This window comes from Culicoides brevitarsis, chromosome 3 (genome assembly GCF_036172545.1).
Source record: "Culicoides brevitarsis isolate CSIRO-B50_1 chromosome 3, AGI_CSIRO_Cbre_v1, whole genome shotgun sequence".
Lineage (NCBI taxonomy): Eukaryota > Metazoa > Arthropoda > Insecta > Diptera > Ceratopogonidae > Culicoides > Culicoides brevitarsis.
Window position 1 is genome coordinate 12,541,345 of NC_087087.1, and position 21,004 is coordinate 12,562,348.

The window sequence follows — 21,004 nt, forward strand, 5'->3', positions numbered from 1 at the left end:
TTAACAGAAATTGTGTACTGTTCAGATATTTTATTTTAACATTTGGACAAATTTTCGTAACAAAAAATAAATTCCAAAATTTTTTAACGACTTTAATGAAATTTAAAATTTTTTGGCAAATTTCAAACTCTAAATATTTGATTTTGTTATGTAAAAATTAGTCGAATCCTTAAAAAAATTGCAAAATATACCAAAATTTATAGATTTCAACTAATTTTTGAAGATTTTTAGTCATTTTTTGTATGTTTTGAAGGATTACCATACGCATTAAATTAGAGTTGATCCCTTTTACGAAATAAAGGATTAATTTGAACATTTTTAATCCATTATCATTATTTCCTGCGTTAGATTTTTGGAAAAAGTTAGGTAGGTGGTCATGTGAAACATTTTTTGAAATTGCACTTGCCTTATTACTTTGGAAACTTGTGAAAATCTATGAAATCTATTAAAGTTGTAAAACTCAATTCTCTTATTTCCTATTTCGATTTATTTATTCAGTTACGTTTTGGCCGTCAACTTGAAAACACTTTATGCCAATGTAAATTTTTTTTCGCATAACCAGACAAATTCCCCATATTGAATTTATAAATATATTTACTCGTTTTCGGTATAACGCGTTAAATTAAATAAATTATAATGAAGAAAAACCACATTTATAAAAACTATCAACGTTACATTGAACTGTTTGTTGACAAACCATTCAACTTCCTCGGTTTTAATTTTCCCAAAGCAATTTTTGGAATCTTGTTATGATAAAAATTTATCAGAGGGCTCTAATTTATCATTTTTCAACTCAAAACTGACAAAAATTTTTCCTTTGACATAGTTTTGTTTAAAAAACTAAATCAAGAGCAAAAAAAACTCAATTTTCGGATGACTCTTCGTTCCTACTTGATATCCTTAGATGTCGTAATTTACATCATAGTTAACGGTATCAATATTGTGACGTTATCGGAGGATTTAAAAAGTACTTGTTTTTGCTTGGTAACTTATGGTTATGCGTTTATAATGACGGGCCGCATCCTGAATGGACTTTACAATAAAAAACTGTTTCAATCACTGAAAGAAGTCATGTTCAACATAAATTTCGATTTGGATCGAGAAATTGATGAACGAGACTTGTTCCTCAAATATGGCGAAGTCCTAATGATTCTAGGTTATGTTGGTAGATTAGTGATTGGTATAACTCTCTGTTCAATGGTTGGAGCTCCACCAATTCTTTGGGCAGTTTTTGGCATACGACAACTGACATTCGGATTCATTCTGCCTTTTTTAGATCCAAAAAGCAACGCAATTTTTGGATAAAAATTTATCAGAGGGCTCTAATTTATCATTTTTATTTTGCTCGGGATTTTTAATTAATTACTTTTATCAAAGTTTACAAAATATTTTTGTGCCTCTTGGTTTTATGGGAGGTTCACATATCCAAATATTTTACGTATTTTGTGCTTGTTTTCAATTCGATCGAATTATCATGAAGTTGAAAAAGTTCAATAACAACTTGAAAAATTGTTCTCATGAATCCTCTAAGAATGAATTGAAAGAGATTCTAAAGTTACATCAAGATTTAAACGAATATTTATCAGATTTGAAGGATCTGTATACTTGGGATTCGTTAAATTCTGTTTTCTATTTGACTTTTTCACTTGTCGTTACACTTTTCATTTTTGTCAAGGAATTTTGGCCTGTTGGAATAATGATCGCCATAACTGTTATTTATTATATTCTAATCGATTCGTTGATTGGACTTGCGGTTGAAATCAAAAGCGAAAAACTAATTGAAGCGATCTAAAAAAAAAATTTCCTTTGACATAGTTTTGTTTTGAAAACTAAATCAAGAACAAAAAAAACTGTGTCAAAAACTGTGTCAAAGCAATTTTTGTCAAATCTTGCTCCAAATGGATAAAAATTAGTCAGAAGGCTCTAATTTATCATTTTTATTCATTTTGCAACTCAAAACTGCCAAAAAATTGAAACTGAAAAAAAAATTTTCTTTGACACAGTTTTGTTTTAAAAACTAAATCAAGAGCAAAAAAAACTGTGTCAAAAACTGTGTCAAAGCAATTTTTGTCAAATCTTACTCCAAATGGATAAAAATTTATCAGAGGGCTCTAATTTATCATTTTTAATCATTTTTCAACTCAAAACTGCCAAAAAATTGAAACTGAAAAAAAAAATTTCCTTTGACATAGTTTTGTTTTAAAAACTAAATCAAGAGCAAAAAAACTGTGTCAAAATCTGTGTCAAAAACTGTGTCAAAGCAATTTTTGTCAAATCTTGCTCCAAATGGATAAAAATTTTTCAGAGGGCTCTAATTTATCATTTTTAATCATTTTGCAACTCAAAACTGCCAAAAAATTGAAACTGAAAAAAAAATTTTCTTTGACATAGTTTTTTTTTGAAAACTAAATCAAGAGCAAAACTAAATCAAAAACTGTGTCAAAAACTGTGTCGAAGCCATTTTTGTCAAATCTTGCTCCAAATGGATAAAAATTTGTCAGAGGGCTCTAATTTATCATTTTTAATCATTTTATAACTCAAAACTGCAAAAAAATTGAAACTGAAAAAAAAATTTTTCTTTGACATAGTTTTTTTTTTTGAAAACTAAATCAAGAGCAAAACTAAATCAAAAACTGTGTCAAAAACTGTGTCAAAAACTGTGTCAAAAACTGTGTCGAAGCCATTTTTGTCAAATCTTGCTCCAAATGGATAAAAAATTGTCAGAGGGCTCTAATTTATCATTTTTATCTATTTTATAACAGAAAACTGCTATTCATTAAAATTTCTTAAAGTTTGACGTCAAGTTGGTTCAAGTATTGTTTTGCTCGATTTGATAAATTGTGCAATTCTTCATAACTTCCTTCAAAGAATCGTTTTGGGCAAAACATAATAATGTGTGCAAAGGTTTGTTCAGTTGCTCCAAAATCGCATTGAGGGTTGGATATTATGTTCCATTTAAAGAGACAGTAATTACATTTACCTTGATTGGTTCTTATTCGGTTCATTTGCAAAGATGCAAATTTCCATTAAAATCAGTTCAAAATTCAATATTTTCATGCATTTTTAAAATTTTAGTAAAAAATTCTCAATTTTGTAAAGAAAAATATACATCCCTACTAATTTTCAAAATTAATGTTCTAAATGAGGGTCTATGAAACCGAAAACATTTTCGATAATTGTATCAGCCTAAATATTAACTTTTAAATTTTATCAAATTTCTTGATAAATTCCAAGCCTTTATCTCCGATGAGCCATCATTTTTTTAAAGACAATTCAAAAAATTTTACTGCTTCAATTGCGTTATCTGCAAAGTTATCTGGGATTTACCTCACAATCTTATCATCACAATCGACGTATCACAGCAACATTGATAACATTTAATTATAAAATGCTTTTAATCTATCGGTTGTTTAACAAATCATTCAGTTTTTGTGGTTGCATCGACCAAAGAGGTTCATAAACATGAATAAAAAACTTTTGTACCTTCTAATCTTATCAACATTGAATTTTGCGAATTCATCTTTGCCACCGAACGATGAATCGCCAAATTACTTGAAATCATTCTCTGAATCATCCATCGTTCGTGCTGAAGAAGACTACAAACTTGGAGATGAAACGAAACCCTCGTACTATAAAATCGTCCTTGCCTTCAACGAAACTGATCGTTTCCATGGAAATGTTGAAATCACTTTTGAAGCCACGCAAGATGATGTGAAAACTGTTTGGTTGTCGCAAGAAGACCTCACTGTTGATGCTGAACAAGTTGAGATCTACCAAGTTTCTGATAAAACTACGAATCTTTTCAAGGCACTGAACCAAACAATGCTTAATTATCAAAAAATCGGCTTTGAACTTTCATCAGCTTTGACAGTTGGTGAGCCATACCTCATCAAAATCCATTATGTGGCAGTTTTGTATGACGAAAGTGTCATGCGTGGCGTTTATCGAAGCAACTACAAGGAAAATGGGAAGCAACAGGTGATCTATACGACACATTTTGGTCAACAAGCTCGTCGAATGATGCCCTGCTGGGATGAAAATCGCTTCAAAGCACAGTTTGAGTTTACGATTTATCGTGACACGTTTTTACATTCCAAGACGATATCAAATGCTCGAAGAACAAGTTCGTTATTAGGTAGAGAGCATTTTGCACCAACAGCTGTTCTTTCGCCGTATCTTCTTGCTTTGGTAATATCTAACTTTGAAATTAATGAAAATGGGAATTTTGCGCTTTATGCACGACCCGAAGCCATGAATCAAACTGATTTTGCTTTGGAGGTTGGTGTGAAGTTGCTTGAAGCATTGGATACTTGGACAAACATGCCATATTATAAAGTTCCAGGAGCTACGAAGATGGCAATTGCTGCTATTCCTGATTTTTCCGCTGTAAGTAGATCAAAGGTTTTTAAGATAACCTCAATTGAAGACTTGTTTTTGATCTAGGGTGCCATGGAGAACTTTGGATTGCTCCTTCATCGTGAAGTTAATGTTCTATTTGATGAAAAAGTAGCTGATTCACTACAAAAACAGAAAATCGCTCTTGTAATTGCACATGAATTGGCCCATATGTGGTTTGGAGGTTAGGTTTTTCAAAGATCTTAATATTCTTACCTTTTTTTTTAAACTAATCCTTTTCAGATATCGTCACTTGCAACTTCTTCAGTGAAACATGGTTAAACGAAGGATTCGCTCGTTATTTCCAATACATCGCTCTCGAAATGGTTGACAAGTCATACGATTCAATGCGTCAATTTGCTGTTACGACTTTACAAGCTTCAATGCAACCTGACTCTGCTTCTACAGCTCATGCCTTGACAGAACCTGGCAAATATTCTTACCCAAATATTCGCACAATGTTTGATTCAATTACTTACGATAAAGGAGCTTCAATTTTACGCATGGCCCATAACCTGATGGGAGATGCAAAATTCCAAAATGCCATTCGCGCTTATTTAGAAAAGCGGAAATTTGCCACTGCTGTGCCTGAAGATCTCTTTACTGAAATGGAGCGAGAATATGCAGGAATCACTGATATTTTGGGCCCTTATACGCAACAAGCAGGATTTCCATTAGTGACGGCGATAAGAGATGGAGATAAGATCACGTTAACTCAAAAAAGATTCTTATCCGAAAGTATTATGCATAATGACAAAACAAGATGGAATATACCAATTACAGTTGCCACAAAAGAAGATGATCTCAATAATACTTTAGCTCAATTGACGATCTTCGATGGAGGTAAAGATAACCTCACTTTTGAGGTTAAGAATTTCAGCATGGGTTTCTATTTGTTGAACGTTCACCAATTTGGATACTATCGCGTTAATTATGATCTTAATAACTGGCAAGCGATCGGAAATGAATTGAAATCCAAGCATGAAACCATCAACGCCATAAACCGAGCTCAAATCATTGACGATCTGTTCAACTTGGCAAAGGTTGGTTATCTAGAATATGATTTCATCTTCAATGTCATCAGTTATGTCAAGAAAGATCGTGATTACCTTCCATGGTTGGCTCTTTCAAACGGTTTAGCTTATCTCGAACAACGAATTCCATCAGATCCATCTTTGAAATCCATCTTTGATGCCTTTGTTAATGATATTTTAAGCGAAATTTATGACGAAAATGAGACTTTGTTCAACCTTCATCGTATCCTCGTCCTTCAAATGGCTTGTAAATATCAAAATGAGAAATGTTTATCAATGGCAGCTAACAAAACTGAACAATTTATGAAAGGAGAATCTTTGCCGCCAAATGAAAAGACAGCAGTTTATTGCACAGCAGTCAGAGAATCTGAAAACAGCACTGAATGGAACAAATTGAAGGAAATGTACGTCAGCACTAACTATGCTACAGAACAAGGTCTCATTTTAACTGCTTTGGGATGTTCAACAAAAGCTGAAGACATAAATGTAAGTTTAAGATTTTAACATAACCTCAAAAAATGAAAATTTTTTGTTTTATCAGAAATTCATGGATATGATCTTAACTGATGATATTCGTCATCAAGATAAGTCAGCAGCCTTTAAAAGTGCTTATTCCGGAAATCCAAGTAATGTTGACACTGTTTTGAAGTATATTCTTGAAAATGAAAAGAAATGGAGCGAAACGTAAGAAATGCCTTGAAAAATTTGAATTTTTGATAATATGATCGTTTTTAGGATGTCCATAACCTCAACATTGAGTGATCTTTCTGCTCGTTTTGTCAGAGAGGATCAATTTGACACATTAGACGAGTATATTAAGGAGAACGAAAATCCACAACTCGAAGCTGCTTCCAAGAAGAATCGGGAGCTTTTGAAATGGGACAAGGAACGTCTTCAAGAGTTGAATCGCTTCTTTAGAGGATCATCTAACATGGTCACTTTTAATGCTTTCTTGAGCATTTCGTTGTTGATTTTGTCTTTTTTGTTTCAATAACTGATGTTTGTGTTTGAAATATCAATAAAATAGGGTTTCAAAAATATTATTCAGGAATAGAGAAAAATTTAAACTTGAAATCCATACAAACTTTGAAATGCGAACACTGAAATTCTGCTTTACGGATCTTTTTGAGGCTTTTTGAAGTATGTCAGGTTCAGCTGAAAGAAGGTTTTGGAACAGAAAAATTAGAAAAAAAATCCTTAAGTCAAAGTTTTAAGTCAAATAAGTCAAAATTAAAAGTTTAATTTTTATAAAATTTTTTTTTGATTAGAAATTCGAAAAAAATATGTTTAGAAAAATTAAGTTTTAAATTTTTAAATTAAAAATTTTGACTTAATTGACTTAAGGAATTTTTTCTAATTTTTCTGTTTCAAAGCCTCCTTTCAGCTAAACCTAACATACTTAAAAAGGCCTTAAAAGATCCGTGAAGCAGAATTTCAATTTACTGATTTTTGACCAAAAGTCGACTAAATCTTGACTTAATCTCAAGCAAAAGCCTCAAGTTTCAAAATAAATCAAAAATTTTTTAATGAATTCTTAAAAAATTTCAATAAAATTTAACAATTTAATAATTTTGTCTATAAAATAGGCTCTAGAAAAGCCATTTTCATGGGAAAATTCGGAAAATCAGGGAATAACTGTAGTGAGACGAATGAGAATGATAAACTTCGAACTAAATTCGCCTTCGTGCTAATTCGCCAACTAATTCACCACTTTCATTCGTCTCAAAGTTCCCTCAAAAGTTACTCATTTTAACTCACCGTCACTCATTTTAACTCACCGTCACTCAATCAGATGTTATTATTGTTGTCATTCCGAAACAATTTCGCAGCTTTTTTCGTGTCCTTTTAAAAATACATTCCTTCCTCCCAAAATCTTGAATTAAACCATGAATCCATAACTTAAGTCTTAATTTCGCCAGTGAATTCTGTAAAAAGTGAAAAAAAAATCCCAACAAAGTTCGAACGTCATTCGGTGCATCAAATTTAATTACAATCAATCTAAAAATAAAATTTCGTGTCGCGATTTAAGAAATTTATATTATTTTTGTGTGAAAAAAAGTGCTAAAAAAAGTGAAAAATGAGCGGCGAAGGAAGATCCAATTTGTTCATTCGCAGCTCCAGTGAAGAAGAAAACGGGAGACTCTCCCGAACAATTTCCCTCAGTTCCGTGCAAGAAGAACTTCCGGCTCCAATTCTCGAAAATAACGAAACCGCGGACGATGACTCGTCATATTCGAGTCTTTCGGTGATCTCAAAGTCAAAATCCAAGAAGAAAGGTAAGTGCAAGTTCAGTTTTCGTTAAAAATGGGGCGTTAATGCGTGTTCGCTCATCCGACAATAATTTATTCAAAAATTATCGCTCCATTCGCCACATAAGCAAAAAAAAAAAGTTGTTATCGTGCATAATTTGCAAGAGACTCGTCAATAGATGAATAATTGATGTGATTCCGACTAACAAGTTGGCGCCTAAAATGCTGTCTGCCGATCGTCTGAAGGATTTGTTCCAATTTTCGCTCGTATGAAACGACGACGGGACACTTGTTAAAGGAATAGAGAGGACTTGTTTACGTTTCTGTGGCTTTGAAGGGCAAATCAGCTGTTTAATGCTTTTGTTTTGATTACCGGATGCGCAGATTCACGGAAAATTTGCATGAAAAACGGGTCTTTTTGCGCAGCGAACGAACGAAGTGTCAACGTACGTCGCGAGGGTCCTTTCGTATGAGGGTTCTGTTGCGGTTGAAACAGGGATGTGTAAAGAGCTAATGGGATTTTTGTATTTTCTGAGGGTTAAAATAAGAAATTTTAACTTAATTTTTGACTTTTTTAGCGAAAATTGATTTTCAAATTTTTAACGGTCATATTTGAATTGACATTTGTTTGACAATCGCAAAATTTGTTAAAAATTGTCAAATTTTTTTTTTTCAGAATTTAAATTTTTAAGCATTTTGTAAAATAAAACAGCCGAAAGATTTGTCGAGTATTTTCTCGAAAAAAGACACAATTGGACCTTCGAAAATTCGGTTATGGAATTCAATATTGGTTTTGATGGAAGCTCCGGGAAAGTTTCTCTACATCAAGAGTTGACACTTGAAACCTTACAACAAGCAAAATCCAGTCTGTTAATAACAAGCGACACAATTTTGTCATTGAGCTATTCGGACGAAAGCTAAAGTTCGGAGGAATAAAAATCCGTAAAGTTTCCGTTTTTGCCGTCCGGTACGATTAGCTGCATATTTGCATGGGTTAATGTTTCCTACCGAATACCGATCAAGACATGGATAACATTGATACTGTAACCAAAAAAACCCATAGAGAGATTTTTGAGGAAGAAAAAGCAAAAGTCAATCAAGAAATTGTTCTTAATTTGGGACAAAAAGTGAGCCTTGTTTCGTTTTGGATCTAGCAATACTGGAAATGTCGCAAGACGTTGTTTTGATAATCCGGAACTTTTTGCTCTTTCAACTGGAGTAGATTACAAATTAATCGAAAACTTGTCAATAATTCTTTCGTGCTTCCGTTTCATTTAGATTATGATAAGATTCAAACTTTGTGACAGGAAACGTATCGAATGGCTTTTGATTTATACCCTTGGGCGAAAATGTCTCCTAAATTCCATTTCACCAAATCTTATAGAAATATTTGAATTTTTTAATTTTGTTCAAGTTTCGAGATTGAAATTGATAAATACCCTAAAAACTGTCTAACAATTATAAAATAAAATAAATTTTTGAAATATTCAATTTTTTTTAAGTGGTAATGTTTAACTTTCGATTAAAAAATCAAATTTTTAAATGAAATTTTAAAAAATTTCAAAAATAAATAAAAAATCTAAAAATTTAAATAAAAAAAATAATTAAAAATTCTGTTTAAAAAAATTATTAAAAATTTTAATTAATTTAATTTAAATTTAATTAATTAATTATTTTTTTAATTTTTTTTTTTTAAATTTTTATTAAAAAAATTATACATTTCAAGTTTCTCGAAAAATTTTTAAAATTCCAAAAAATATGAAAATAGTTTTTTTTACGATCCCCAAATTTTCACATCCCTGCCCATATTCATCCCTTACACCTACGATTGTATTCCATTCCCTGCATTTGCCTCGTACTCGTAGACTTTCGAGTAAATTTCAAATAGGGAAATCACGTTCAAAGGAAAAATCGATATTCTCGTATAAAAATATTAGTGAGTCAAGTCAAAAGACGTAATTTTTCGTATTTTGAAGTCGACCGGAATAAAAATTTAGATTAAAATTCATCAAAATTAGTCAAATTCAACCGTAATTTCTGAAAATTCGAAATTTTGATCAGGGTGTGGTAGAAAAAAAGGTAAATTTTGGAAAAATCTCGGAACCGATGAAGAAAAGAGATTTCCAGAAACATATTGAATACAAATTTTTCTCTTTTCTTCATTAAATCAAAATATTTTTGGGCGTTTTTTGATAAAATTTTCGTATGTTTTAGCGTAAAAAGACAAGAGCAAATGATCCGCGGCATGCAATCCGGCAAGCAAACAAACAGCGCAGCGATTGCCCTTGCATTGCGTCAACAGCAGCACCAACAGTCGCATCATGGCGACGGTAAAGGCGACCTTTCCGGTGCCCAAGACACCCTTTATCTGTGTAATTTTCGTGTTTCTGTCGATGGCGAGTGGCTTTGCTTGAAAGAATTGCAGGAGGAGGGCGGCACGCAACTGCCCGAAGGTGGTACAGATAGCTCTAGTGGTCATGTAAGCGCTGCTGCTGCTGCCGTCGCAAACAACGTCACAACTCACGAACGTGCGCTAGTGTGTAAAGATGATGCGAAAATTGTCGAACGTGACTGGGTGAATTACTATTGTAGGTGCCAAAATCCCATTCTCCGGTAGAAATTTTTCACATTTTCATTTGAATTTTGTGTTTTTCACCGTCATTTCATGAAAAAATTATTTTTTTATCAGAAATTTCCCCAAAAATAGAACCTTAGAGTAGACGAGAATTGGTTGTGTGAGTAAAAAAATACCGGGAAGGGCGATCGTGCACGGCTTGAAACGCTTTTCGATGTCAGCTTTCACTGTCTAACTTTAAAAATTTACACGAACAGACCACACCACTACACAAAAACGGCATTTATTCGTCGAAAATATAGAAAAAGATGACTTTCAGTCGTAAATGGTCTCCCATGCTGACGACTCCAGATGATATCGTTTGTGGATAATTGCTTGATTCTACAAAAAAAATCACAAAAACTAAAAATTTTTAAGAAATTTTCGAATTTCTTACCTTTTTAAACTCTTCCGCGCTCCTCGATCGCGTCTTCGGCAACAGAAACTTCTTCATTTTCGTGTCAATCGGATTCACGTTGTTGTCATCCTTCAATCCGCGGAACATTTTGACATCCACAGTGCCCGACACATCCATCGTCTCCTATAATTTTTACATTTTTTCGTTAACTGTACAACTCAAAACCCGGCTCTTTTCGGTTTTTCACCTCTGGGATCCGTTTTCCGTTCATCAGGGGGGTGTCGGTGTCGTATAACGTTGGCACCCCAAAGTCTTCGTCGCAATCGCATCGCGTGAGATCCTTTTTTTCTACAAAATTTTTCGCGTCAAATATCTCGTCTTCCGAGTCAGAGTTTGAATTCACCTGAAAATCTCGCGTTTTTCGTCTTTTCTCGTCTTGCGTCGCAAAAGAGGCCTTCATGCGTGCCGCCATGGAGGTACCGGAGCTCGAAGTCGCCGGCAATTGTTTTCGTGCCAAGTAACTTTTGCTATTTCGCTCACTGCGACTTTTACTGAGGAGCGATTTTGACGACGAAGGCGGGTCAGCAAGCGGAATTTTTCGCATTTCGCGTTTTTGTTGCTGCGTAACGCAACGTCGCATAAAGACAAAGATCAAAATGATCAAAAGAACGCCAAAAACGCTGAATGCCGTCATCCAAGCCATGTCTTTCGTGAACAGGGGACCTCGGTAAAAGTGATTTTCGTGACCAGAATCTGTCGAATTCGCGTCATAATCGTAGTCTTCTTGTCTTTTGGCCACAAAATTAGCAAAAACGGACTGACGACGGTTGAAATGTTGCTTCTGAGTCGCTGGAATTAAGGGTCCCGTGTCATTCAACTTCGTTTTTAACGTTTTTTGTATCCTTAAAACGCCCCCAAAGCCCGCATAAAGTCTCTCATCCTTCAAATGCGGCATAATATTCGTTCGAATCCATCGTTCGAGCCTCACATGAAACTCCTTCGGCGAGATTTTCTCCATTTCGTAGCATTTTTCGGCCGAAACAAAGTACCGCATCAGCACAAAAGCCGAAAATTTCGATCGCAAGTTGTAAACGTGCTTCCGCTTGAACGGCAACCAAATATTCGTCAAGGTATTACTGAAGTCATCGTACTCCAAACGTGGCAAAGCGATAATTTCGTCTTCAGATTCGCCTCCTTCTTCCTCGTCGAGCATCAAAAGGTCTTTGCAATCCCCGCCGCCATCGACGGAATGACTAAAAATCGGCAAAGCTCGTGGGTTTTCGATAATTTCGGGTTCTTTCCATGCCAAACCCTTCGTGTCGAGCGAAACTTTGCATTTTTCGTAGAAATCCAAGAGCTCGCGGACTGTATGAAGTGTTAAATTGCCCGCATAAAACGAAATTTTGGCATGTGGAATGACGAGAGACTTCAAATACCCTCCGAAAGTGTCGTAAAAAGCACTTTGGGCGACATTTTTGTTCGTCACGTGCGAGATTCTCTCGATATTTTTCGATATTTTATGAAAATATTTCAATAAATTTTGGAATTCGAGGTCGTCTTGCATCGTTTGAACGTTGATTTTGGGAAGTAACTTCTAAAAAACAAATTTTTTGATGATTTTTCATTAAAAATGAGGAAATTTCTTACCTGAACTTCCATTCGCGCCGCTAAAATCGACTTTTGGTGTTCCGTGAAGCAAATTTCTGCACTTCGGAATAGAACTGAGCCATAATGAGGGTTGTTATCAGCAGATATTCTCGCAAAAAACACAAAACACACACAAAATATAAAATAAATTTTTTCCATTTTTCGTTTTTTGTTATGATTTTGCCGTTTCTTTGGCTTTTTTGACACTCTCCTAACGTCTTTTGACCGAAATTTGCATGACATCCCCTGTTAATTTATTTTTTTGCACATTTTTTCTTCAAAAATTCATTAAAAATTTGATTTTCAGCTCGCGATCCCGCCACAATCGAACGCAGTAATCTCGTGAATATCTGCAAGCTGGTCGTGAAGGAGTTACTGGAGCAAAGTTTGCGTTTCGGACGAATGTTGGATTCGGATCATCTTCCATTGCAGCACTTTTTTATCGTTTTGGAGCACGTTTTGCGGCACGGATTGCGTCCGAAAAAGGGTTTGTTGGGACCAAAAAAGGAATTATGGGACGTAGTGCAGTCCGTGGAGAAATATTGTCCCTTGGCACAAGACATCACGGACAGCGTGAGGAATTTGCCGACTGTGAAAACGGCGCTGGGACGTGCTCGAGCGTGGTTGAGACTGGCGGTGATGCAGAAAAAGCTCGCGGATTACTTGCAGGAACTCGTGGAGCGACGAGACACGGTGCTAATTGAGTATTATGAGCCGCATGCGTTGATGATGAGTGATGAGGTTTGGCATTTTGCACTTGAAAAATGTTGTCCAATGCCCCATTTGAGAAATTGAATAACGAATGAGGCAAAAAATTGACAAAAATGATTGATTTCTTAATATTTTTTTAAAGAATTTTCCAAAATTCTGAAAATTTTTATTTGTTTCTTGTGAGATTTTATTTTTTAATTATAAATAATTTTATAAATTATAATTTTTGAATTATTTTTTTTTATTTTCAAAGCTTTAAAATTTAAAAAAAAATAATATTTAATTTTATCACGAAATTAAAATAATTTTTTAAAATTTTATCTTTTTTTATTTTCAAGCTTTATAATTTAAAAAAAATATTTTTAATTTAATTACCTATTTAAATTATTTTTTTTTTTAATTTTTTAATTATTTTTTTTTATTATAAAAGCTTCAAAATTTAAAAAAAAATAATATTTAATTTAATTACCCAATTAAAATAATTTTTTAAAATTTTATTTTTTTTAAATTCAAAGCTTTATAATTTAAAAAAAATATTTTTAATTTAATTACCTAATTAAATTAATTTTTTAATTTATTTTTTTTAAATTAAATTAATTTTTCAATTATTTTTTTTTTTTATTTTCAAAGCTATTTTCAAAATTAAAAAAAATAATATTTAATTTTATCACGAAATTAAAATAATTTTTTAAAATTTTATTTTTTTTATTTTCAAAGCTTTAAAATTTTTAATTTAATTGCCTAATTAAATAAATTTTTTTAATTTTAATTTTTAATTATTTTTTTTTAATTTTAAACGCTTCAAAATTAAAAAAAATATAATTTTAATTTAATTCCCTAATGAAATTAATTATTTTAATTTTTATCTTTATTTTTTTATTTTCAAAGCTTTAAAATTAAAAAAAAATAATTTAATTACCTTAATAATTTTTTTTAAATTAATTTAATATTTATTTTGAAAAATTAAAAAATTGAGTTAAAAAAATTTAAACTTTTTTAAAATAAATTTTTAAATTAAATTAAAAAATCATAAAAATCAATAATTTTTGTCATAAAAATTTTAATTTCTAAAATTTTAAATAATTTCATTGGAGCATTAGACAAAACATTTAATTTTTAATCAAAATTAACAAAATTTTTAATTTTAGATCATCCTAATCATGGGAATTTTGGTCGGCTTGAACGTCATCGACTGCAACTTGTGCGTCAAAGAGGAGGATTTGGACTCGCAACAAGGCGTCATCGATTTTTCGCTGTATTTGCGCTCAAGTACGCGCGGCAGTCCCGACGAGGAACGCGAACAGCGTCACGCAATCCAAGCGGAGGGCAACATGTCGGCAGTTTTGGACCAAAAAAATTACATTGAGGAGCTAAATCGCCATTTGAACGCCACTGTGGCGAATTTGCAGCAAAAAGTCGAGCAAATTACGACGACGAACGCTCTCATGAAGGAAGATCTGGCGATCGCTCGAAATAGCGTCATCGCGTTACAAGCGGAAAATGCGGCCCTTCGAAAGGCAGCTTCAGACCCAAATGCGACGGGAGTTCTCGTGCATTCGGAAAGTTTGCATGCGACCGACAACAAAGTCGATCCCGAAATGGCAGAAGCGCTCGCCGAGGAGAAACGACGACGAATGGAGCTGGAACGCGAACTGGAAATGCAACAACAAATCAACCAAGAGACAAATACGGCGATGAAATTGCTCGAAAAGGACATTCACGAGAAGCAGGACACGATTGTTTCGCTAAGGAGGCAACTGGAGGACATCAAACAAATCAACTTGGACATGTATCGAAAGCTTCAGGTAATTTTTTTCTCCAATTTTTCCATTAAAAATCTATTTTTAGCCGATTTTTCATACAAAAACTTGCAAATTTTCACCCAAAACCACAAAAAACGCAGGAATGCGAAGACGAACTCAACCAAAAAGGTGCCATGGTGGCACGTCTCCAAGCAAAAGCTTCCCAAATCGGAAATATTTTGACGTCGCTCGAGAAAAAATACGACAAGGAGCTAAGACATGACCTGGCAAATCATCCCGAAGCATGTGACGACGCCCAAAAAGGTGCCATAAAGAAATCAATGTCATCCGAAGTGGTGATAAGGTCGAAGCACGATCACGGACCGCCACACAAGAAGCGATATAGCATGAAAATTGATCCAATTCCGCCATTTAATGCGGAAAAGAAGAAACTTGCAAAGACGCCAGAGGGCACGGAAAGTGTGGAAAGCGAAAATAACGAGAAAGAAAGTGAACAAAAACAAGAAAATCAGGAACAAGAGACCAAAGAAAAGAATCTCGAGGAGGAGGAGCTGAAAGAAAAGCCACCGAAAGAATAAATTTTCTCCAAAAAAATAACTCCACAAATCTAGTCAACTTTTTTTCAAATAAAAAAAAAATATTAAAAATAAAAAATAATTATTAAAAAAAAACTAAAAATCGCTAAAAATTTATTTTAAATTAATTTTTAATTATTTTTTTTTATTTTTTGTTTGTTTTAAAGGAAAGCGACTCATCGCTCAAGCACAAAACTGAATTATTATCGCGATTAGAGACCCAAAGGGAATCTATGTCAGAAGCGATTAAGCAGCTAGAAAAAAAGTAATTTTCATTATTTTTTATTTTTTTTTAATTTTTTATCAATTTTTATTAAAAAGAAGCATTTGAATGAATGTGAAGAAGCCTTGTATGTTTGCTTGTGTGAATTTTTTAATTATTTTTTTTGCTGCAGCCAAAGAATAATCATTAATCCATTAAATTAAGATGAGAACGTAATATTTATACTTCTAACAAAATAAATAAAAATTAATAAAAAAAAGGTTGAAGTTGTTCAATTAAAATTTTTTGTACGGATATGGAGACAATTCAACAATAATAAAAAAATTGAATTCATAGAATTTTTAAGTATGGAATATGAAATTGTATCAGAAAAGTAAAATAAAATAAAAATATATATTTATTATTGAAAAATAAATAAAATAAAATTCCAAAAAATTTGAGATTTTTTTTAAATACCGAAAAAATTTTAAAAAATCAATTTTTGAGTCTGGATTTTTTTTTTACAATTTTTATTGAAAATTTATTTAAATTTTTTTTTTATTTTTTTAAATTTAATTTAATTTTTTTTTTATTAAATTTTTAAAATTTAATTTTTTTATTTTTTTTTTAATTTTTTTTTTTTTTTTTTTAAATTTAATTTACCTAATTTTTTTTTATTAAATGTTTATATTTAGTTTTAAAGTATTTTTTTTTAATTTTTCTCCTTTTGAAAGTTCTTTATTTTTATTTTTCCAATATCGAACAAAAATTGATCTAATAATAATTTGCTTTTGAATCATCAAAAATTTCAGTAAAAAATACTTTTGAAGTGAATTTGTCAAGAATTCAAATTTTTTTTCAATAATTTTTTAGACTTTTTGAGCAATTATGGCAAATTTTCCTCCTCTTTGAAACAGCAAAACGTCATAATTTTGAAATTTATTGTCTGAAAATTATCGTTTTCTGAATAAAAAATATTTTAATACGACAGAAAATTAATTTTACTCAATTTTTACTCAAATATTTACTTGAATTCTTGAAAAAGATTATTAGAATTGATCAATTTGAAGCTCAAAATAAGACTGAAAATTTTTATTTCACATTTTTGACTCAAAATTTCTTGTTTAAAACTCGCTGATGAACAAAGAAGGTGAAATTTTTGATGAAAAAAATTAAAAATTTAAGACAAAACGTCAATTTATGAATTTAAAATTCAAGAAAAAATTTTTAATTAATTTGATTTGTTCCTAAAAACGAGAAAAAATTACACTTTTGAGCTAAAATCTCAATTATTTTTTAAATTAATTTTTTTTCACTAAATTTCTTTAAAATTTAGGGTCAAAAATACGTTAAATTTCATTTAATTTGACGTTCTTCACTGATTTTCGCCTCAAAAATTAAAATTTTGATCGATTTATTACCAAAACCTAAAATTTTTATTCGAAATCCCAAATTTGTATGAAAGATAAATGACTAAAAATGCTTCTTTTTACCTTTTTTCCGATAAATTATCATCTCAACTCACCTTTTCTTCATCTCTCCTTCACTTCAGATATCAATCAGAGAGCAACAGCTTATCCGCCTTGCAAGAAACCTCCCAAGCCTTATCACTCCAGATGGTTGCGTGCGAAGAACGTGCCGCAAAAGCTGAAGCCGATGTCCGTATCGAACGTGAATGGCGTTCTGCGTTGCAAGAAAAGGAACGAAAACACAAGGAGCTCATCAGCAGCTTACAAATCGACATCAAAACTCTCACCGATGAAGTTCGGGTAAGAAAATTTTCGAAATTTATCCCGAAATTTTACTAAAAAAATAATTTTTTAATAGAAACAAGAACGAATCCGTCATGATCTCGAACAGTATCGTACAAAATGGGGCGAAGCGCAACACACGCTCGAAGAATTGGGCATCCAGTTGTCCGTTAGCAAGCTCCAGATCTCAGAAATGAAGGAAAAATTGGAAGGAAATGAGAAAAATGACGCAACGCCGCTCGCCTGGACTCCCGATAAATTGTCGTCGAATTGTTCCACGTGCCTCAGAGAGTTTACCGTGACTCGGAGAAAAGTAAATTTTTAATTTTTCTCGAAATTTAATCAAAAAATTCAATTTTTTCATGAATTTCAGCACCACTGCCGTCATTGCGGGAAGATTTTCTGTAACCCATGTTCAGAATACGTCGCAATTTTACCTTCGGACCCGTCAGGAAAGCCCGTTCGTGTGTGCAATAACTGCTTCGAGACCTTGAGCTCTCGTAAATAACCTGAAATTTCGTTGCCTTGAGATATTTCGTCCTGATTTTCAACAACAATCGAGTGTTTATATGAATTTTTTGCGGAAAATTTATAAAAAAAAATAAATGTTGTTTGTAAATTGTTTCACAAAAAGTTTCTTTTTCTATTAATTAATGCTCTTTTGAAGAGTTTTTTACGACAATAACGAGAGTAAGTTAATTTCTTGAATATTTTAAGGTTTACTGTTGGTTATTTTTGCATCGCAGAAGGCTTCGTGGGCCAGCATGAGGCGTTTATCAGGGAAATAAGATGTCGGGAAGAGTGTCGGAGTTACTTAACCCTCACTTGTTCTGTTGTTGCAGATATCCCGGAAGAATGACTCCTGTTGAGACGACGCTTTCCGGGTGGTTTCCGTCACGCGGTTGATTCTAAAAGAGAAAAAAAAAGAAATAGAATAAAATTTTTTAATAATTTTTTTTAATTAAAAATTTAAATATAAATTAAAATAAAAATCTTTTAAAATTTATTTTAAATCTGTTTGACAAAAAATTAATTTATTACAATTTTTATTAAAAAAAATCTTTTAAAGTATATTTTTTTATAAATAATAAATTTTTCGTTAATTTAAAAAAATTTCAGTAAAACCACAATGCTTTTCCATCGTCAATAAAATTAAAAAAAATCGAAAAATTTCAAATAAAATTTTATTTTATGAAAAATTTAACATGTAAAAACCTAATTTTTAAAGAACAAAAAAAAATTTTTTTTTTTTTTAATTTAAATTTAGAAGGAAAAGCAATTAAATTTTTATTTAAAAAAATTAAATAATTAAATAATAAAAATTTATTAAAAAATAATTTTTAAAGAAATTTAAAAAAATTAAATTTTAAAAATTTTTTTTTAAATTTAATTCAAAAAAGCAATAAATTTTAAAAAATTTTATTCTAGAAAATTTTATTTGATTTTCGAAAAAAAAATTTTAGATGTTTTTTCGAAAGTAATTTAATTAATTTTTATTTAAAAAAAAATTAATAATCAAATATTTAAAATTTTAATTAATTCTATTTCATCAAAAATATTAAAATTAAATTTTAAAGATTAAAAAAAAATTAAAATTTTAAAATTATTTTTTTTTATATTTAAAAAAAAATAATTTTCCCTCTAAAGTTATTTTTTTATTTCAAAAATTTTAGATAATTTTTTTCGATTTTATTAAAAATTTTCAAAATATATTTTAAAAAATCATCCTTACCTTAACATGAATATGATTTTTCAGCACCGCCGCTCTCAAAATCATCATTTTCGTGCGTCTCTGATACTCTTCGCCAACCCGCAACGCCTTCTCATACGTCGAACTCCGCTGATCCGCATCCTTGGCATACAAAATCCTGTTATGCGAGTCAATCCTTGCCTGTATCTGCCCATCCAGAATCAACTGCATGAGTTCATTCTCCAACGCGGGCACCGTACGATTGAAGGCGAGCGCCATTTTGTTCATGTCAGCCGACAAATAAGGGCTAAAGTACTGAATCAACGCCCGATTCCGGATTTTCGTATACAAATTATTGACATGCGGCGCAATGTACATGTCCAGCAAGAGATTATCGCGGATCTCGTCGAGCAATTTCAAGCAAGAAGCGTATTTGGATTCATAAAATTTGAAGATTATGTCGCGCAATTGCGGCTCCAGTTCGAGGAAGAGTTTAAATGAGCTGCTGGAGATGATGTTTTTCTGAAGTTCTTGCCGATCGAAGGTCGCAAGAGCACATAAACCGCCATAAAGTGCGACATTTGCTGTGGAAATGAGCTCCGGACAATCGGAATAATCGAAATTCGCTTGCAGGAAGTTCTTGGCGGCGGCTTTGTATTTTTTTGTGGCGAGTTCTGCCAAGCCAGCAGCACAACGGAGTCGTGTGACGATCTCCTGATTGGCATCTTTGCCATTTGTCTCGGCAAAATCGGGCGTACTTTCGGCTTTTGTCACGTAACTCAAGACGTGCGACCAATTGTGCAAGTAAACGGACACTTTTATGACATTCAAGCACATATTGACGACATGTTTGCCACTGGTGCAATAGTCCCGAGCACGCGAATAGCATTTCAACGCATTACTGAGCTCGCCACAGTTCAAATAATGATCCCCCAAGTCGTCATGCCCACGACGAATGCTCTCCTTGATCGAATTTGACTTGTAATTCTTCAAATCGTTATCGAGTTTTTCCAATTTTAGCGCCGCTTTCTTGATTTTCGTCTCGACCCACATCGAATCGAACGCCGGAATATCCTGATTACTCACTTGCGCCGCCACATCGGGCAATCCCATCGCTCCCGGGATCGCTGGCGCCGCAACAGCACCCGCTCCAGCGGCATTCGAACCGCCTGCAGCTTGCCCGGCACCTCCTTGCCCGCCGGCATTCGTCAAATCCGCAAGTCTCTTGTGCAAATGTTGATACAAGTTCACGTTGTACGTTTGTGTGGCATAATTAATGGCGAGTTTCAGTGCCTCCAAACGCAATGTCGGACAATGATTTGCAATAAACAACAAACGCTGCAATTTCGCAAGGCCCGTGTACGAGGCAGCGTACGATTCGAGATCCAAAGTCGGATTTTCAACGATGTAAGAGTGATCTACGTTGTTTTCGTTGTCCTCCGCTTGAATATCCACTTGCATTGGCTCCAAATTCTAAAATTTGAATAGAATTTAGCTTGAAATTTTATTAAAAAGACAGAAAATTTACCATTAGTGGTTGTGGCATCTCGTCTTTATCACCCGGAAAAATTTTAGAAAGAAGAATTTACGCTGTTTTTGCGTTTTTTTGTTTGAACTTTTAGTTTATTTGTGTACTTGACACTTTAAATATTCGTTTTCCGGTGTTTAATGCAGCTGATTTGACCTTTTTTCAGGTTTTTTAAAGGAAAATTCGCAGGAAATCCTCTTTTTGTTTTGGAAAAAAACGTTTCTTTCTCACTGGGAGTCGCTTATCATTTTCATACTGCTCAAATGGCAGGAGTGTATGGTCTCATAGGCAAATAAGGGCATTGCCCTCATGAAAAATGAAGAATATTTTATTTTATTTTACAAAAATTGATTTTTCAATTTTTTACAAAATTTTTGGTTCAAGACACATCTTTGTGAATAAAATTGACACAAATTAAAAACAAATTAAAGGTAACAAAATTTTGACAATTTATCAAAACTTTTGACATCTGTCATTGAAAATTTTC

General features: G+C 32.6%; 3 protein-coding genes across 7 annotated transcripts; 2 read left to right on the forward strand and 1 right to left on the reverse strand.

The window, feature by feature from the left end:
* Positions 1–3,448: 3,448 nt before the first annotated feature.
* LOC134835926 (membrane alanyl aminopeptidase-like) lies at positions 3,449–6,609 on the forward strand. Its single transcript, XM_063850950.1, has 5 exons — positions 3,449–4,386; positions 4,444–4,579; positions 4,639–5,915; positions 5,971–6,113; positions 6,165–6,609. The coding sequence occupies exons 1-5, from the start codon at positions 3,463–3,465 to the stop codon at positions 6,421–6,423; spliced, it is 2,739 nt and encodes a 912-aa protein (XP_063707020.1). The 5' UTR covers positions 3,449–3,462; the 3' UTR covers positions 6,424–6,609.
* Positions 6,610–7,241: 632 nt separating this feature from the next.
* LOC134835970 (protein RUFY3-like) lies at positions 7,242–17,919 on the forward strand. 5 transcript variants are annotated; one of them, XM_063851041.1, is made up of 8 exons: positions 7,603–7,705; positions 9,893–10,266; positions 12,605–13,038; positions 14,157–14,813; positions 15,514–15,611; positions 17,101–17,317; positions 17,376–17,612; positions 17,673–17,919. In XM_063851041.1, exons 2-8 carry the CDS (start codon positions 9,912–9,914, stop codon positions 17,805–17,807), a joined length of 2,133 nt encoding a protein of 710 aa, XP_063707111.1. In that variant the 5' UTR covers positions 7,603–7,705; positions 9,893–9,911; the 3' UTR covers positions 17,808–17,919. The 5 variants fall into 5 exon arrangements, with proteins under 5 accessions (XP_063707114.1, XP_063707111.1, XP_063707110.1 ...); XM_063851040.1 differs by lacking the exon at positions 7,603–7,705 and adding an exon at positions 9,510–9,757; XM_063851043.1 differs by lacking the exon at positions 7,603–7,705 and adding an exon at positions 9,510–9,757 and having other exon boundaries at positions 9,893–10,131.
* On the reverse strand, positions 17,890–20,740 carry LOC134835971 (COP9 signalosome complex subunit 1). Its single transcript, XM_063851046.1, has 3 exons — positions 20,518–20,740; positions 19,032–20,462; positions 17,890–18,207 (listed from the first exon to the last, which is right to left on the reverse strand). The coding sequence occupies exons 1-3, from the start codon at positions 20,533–20,535 to the stop codon at positions 18,121–18,123; spliced, it is 1,536 nt and encodes a 511-aa protein (XP_063707116.1). The 5' UTR covers positions 20,536–20,740; the 3' UTR covers positions 17,890–18,120.
* Positions 20,741–21,004: the final 264 nt, after the last annotated feature.

What these genes read in the sequence shown, in the direction of transcription:
- LOC134835971 (XM_063851046.1), bottom strand. An exon ending in AAAATCATATTCATGTTAAG is followed by an intron (nt 18,208 to 19,031) that starts GTAAGGATGATT and finishes TTTCTCTTTTAG; the next exon opens with AATCAACCGCGTGACGGAAA.
- LOC134835926 (XM_063850950.1), top strand. Translation starts at nt 3,463, where the DNA reads ATGAATAAAAAACTTTTGTACCTTCTAATCTTATCAACATTGAATTTT. An exon ending in CAAAAGCTGAAGACATAAAT is followed by an intron (nt 5,916 to 5,970) that starts GTAAGTTTAAGA and finishes TTGTTTTATCAG; the next exon opens with AAATTCATGGATATGATCTT. An exon ending in GAAAAGAAATGGAGCGAAAC is followed by an intron (nt 6,114 to 6,164) that starts GTAAGAAATGCC and finishes GATCGTTTTTAG; the next exon opens with GATGTCCATAACCTCAACAT.
- LOC134835970 (XM_063851041.1), top strand. Translation starts at nt 9,912, where the DNA reads ATGATCCGCGGCATGCAATCCGGCAAGCAAACAAACAGCGCAGCGATT. An exon ending in TGACTGGGTGAATTACTATT is followed by an intron (nt 10,267 to 12,604) that starts GTAGGTGCCAAA and finishes TTTGATTTTCAG; the next exon opens with CTCGCGATCCCGCCACAATC. An exon ending in TTACCGTGACTCGGAGAAAA is followed by an intron (nt 17,613 to 17,672) that starts GTAAATTTTTAA and finishes CATGAATTTCAG; the next exon opens with CACCACTGCCGTCATTGCGG.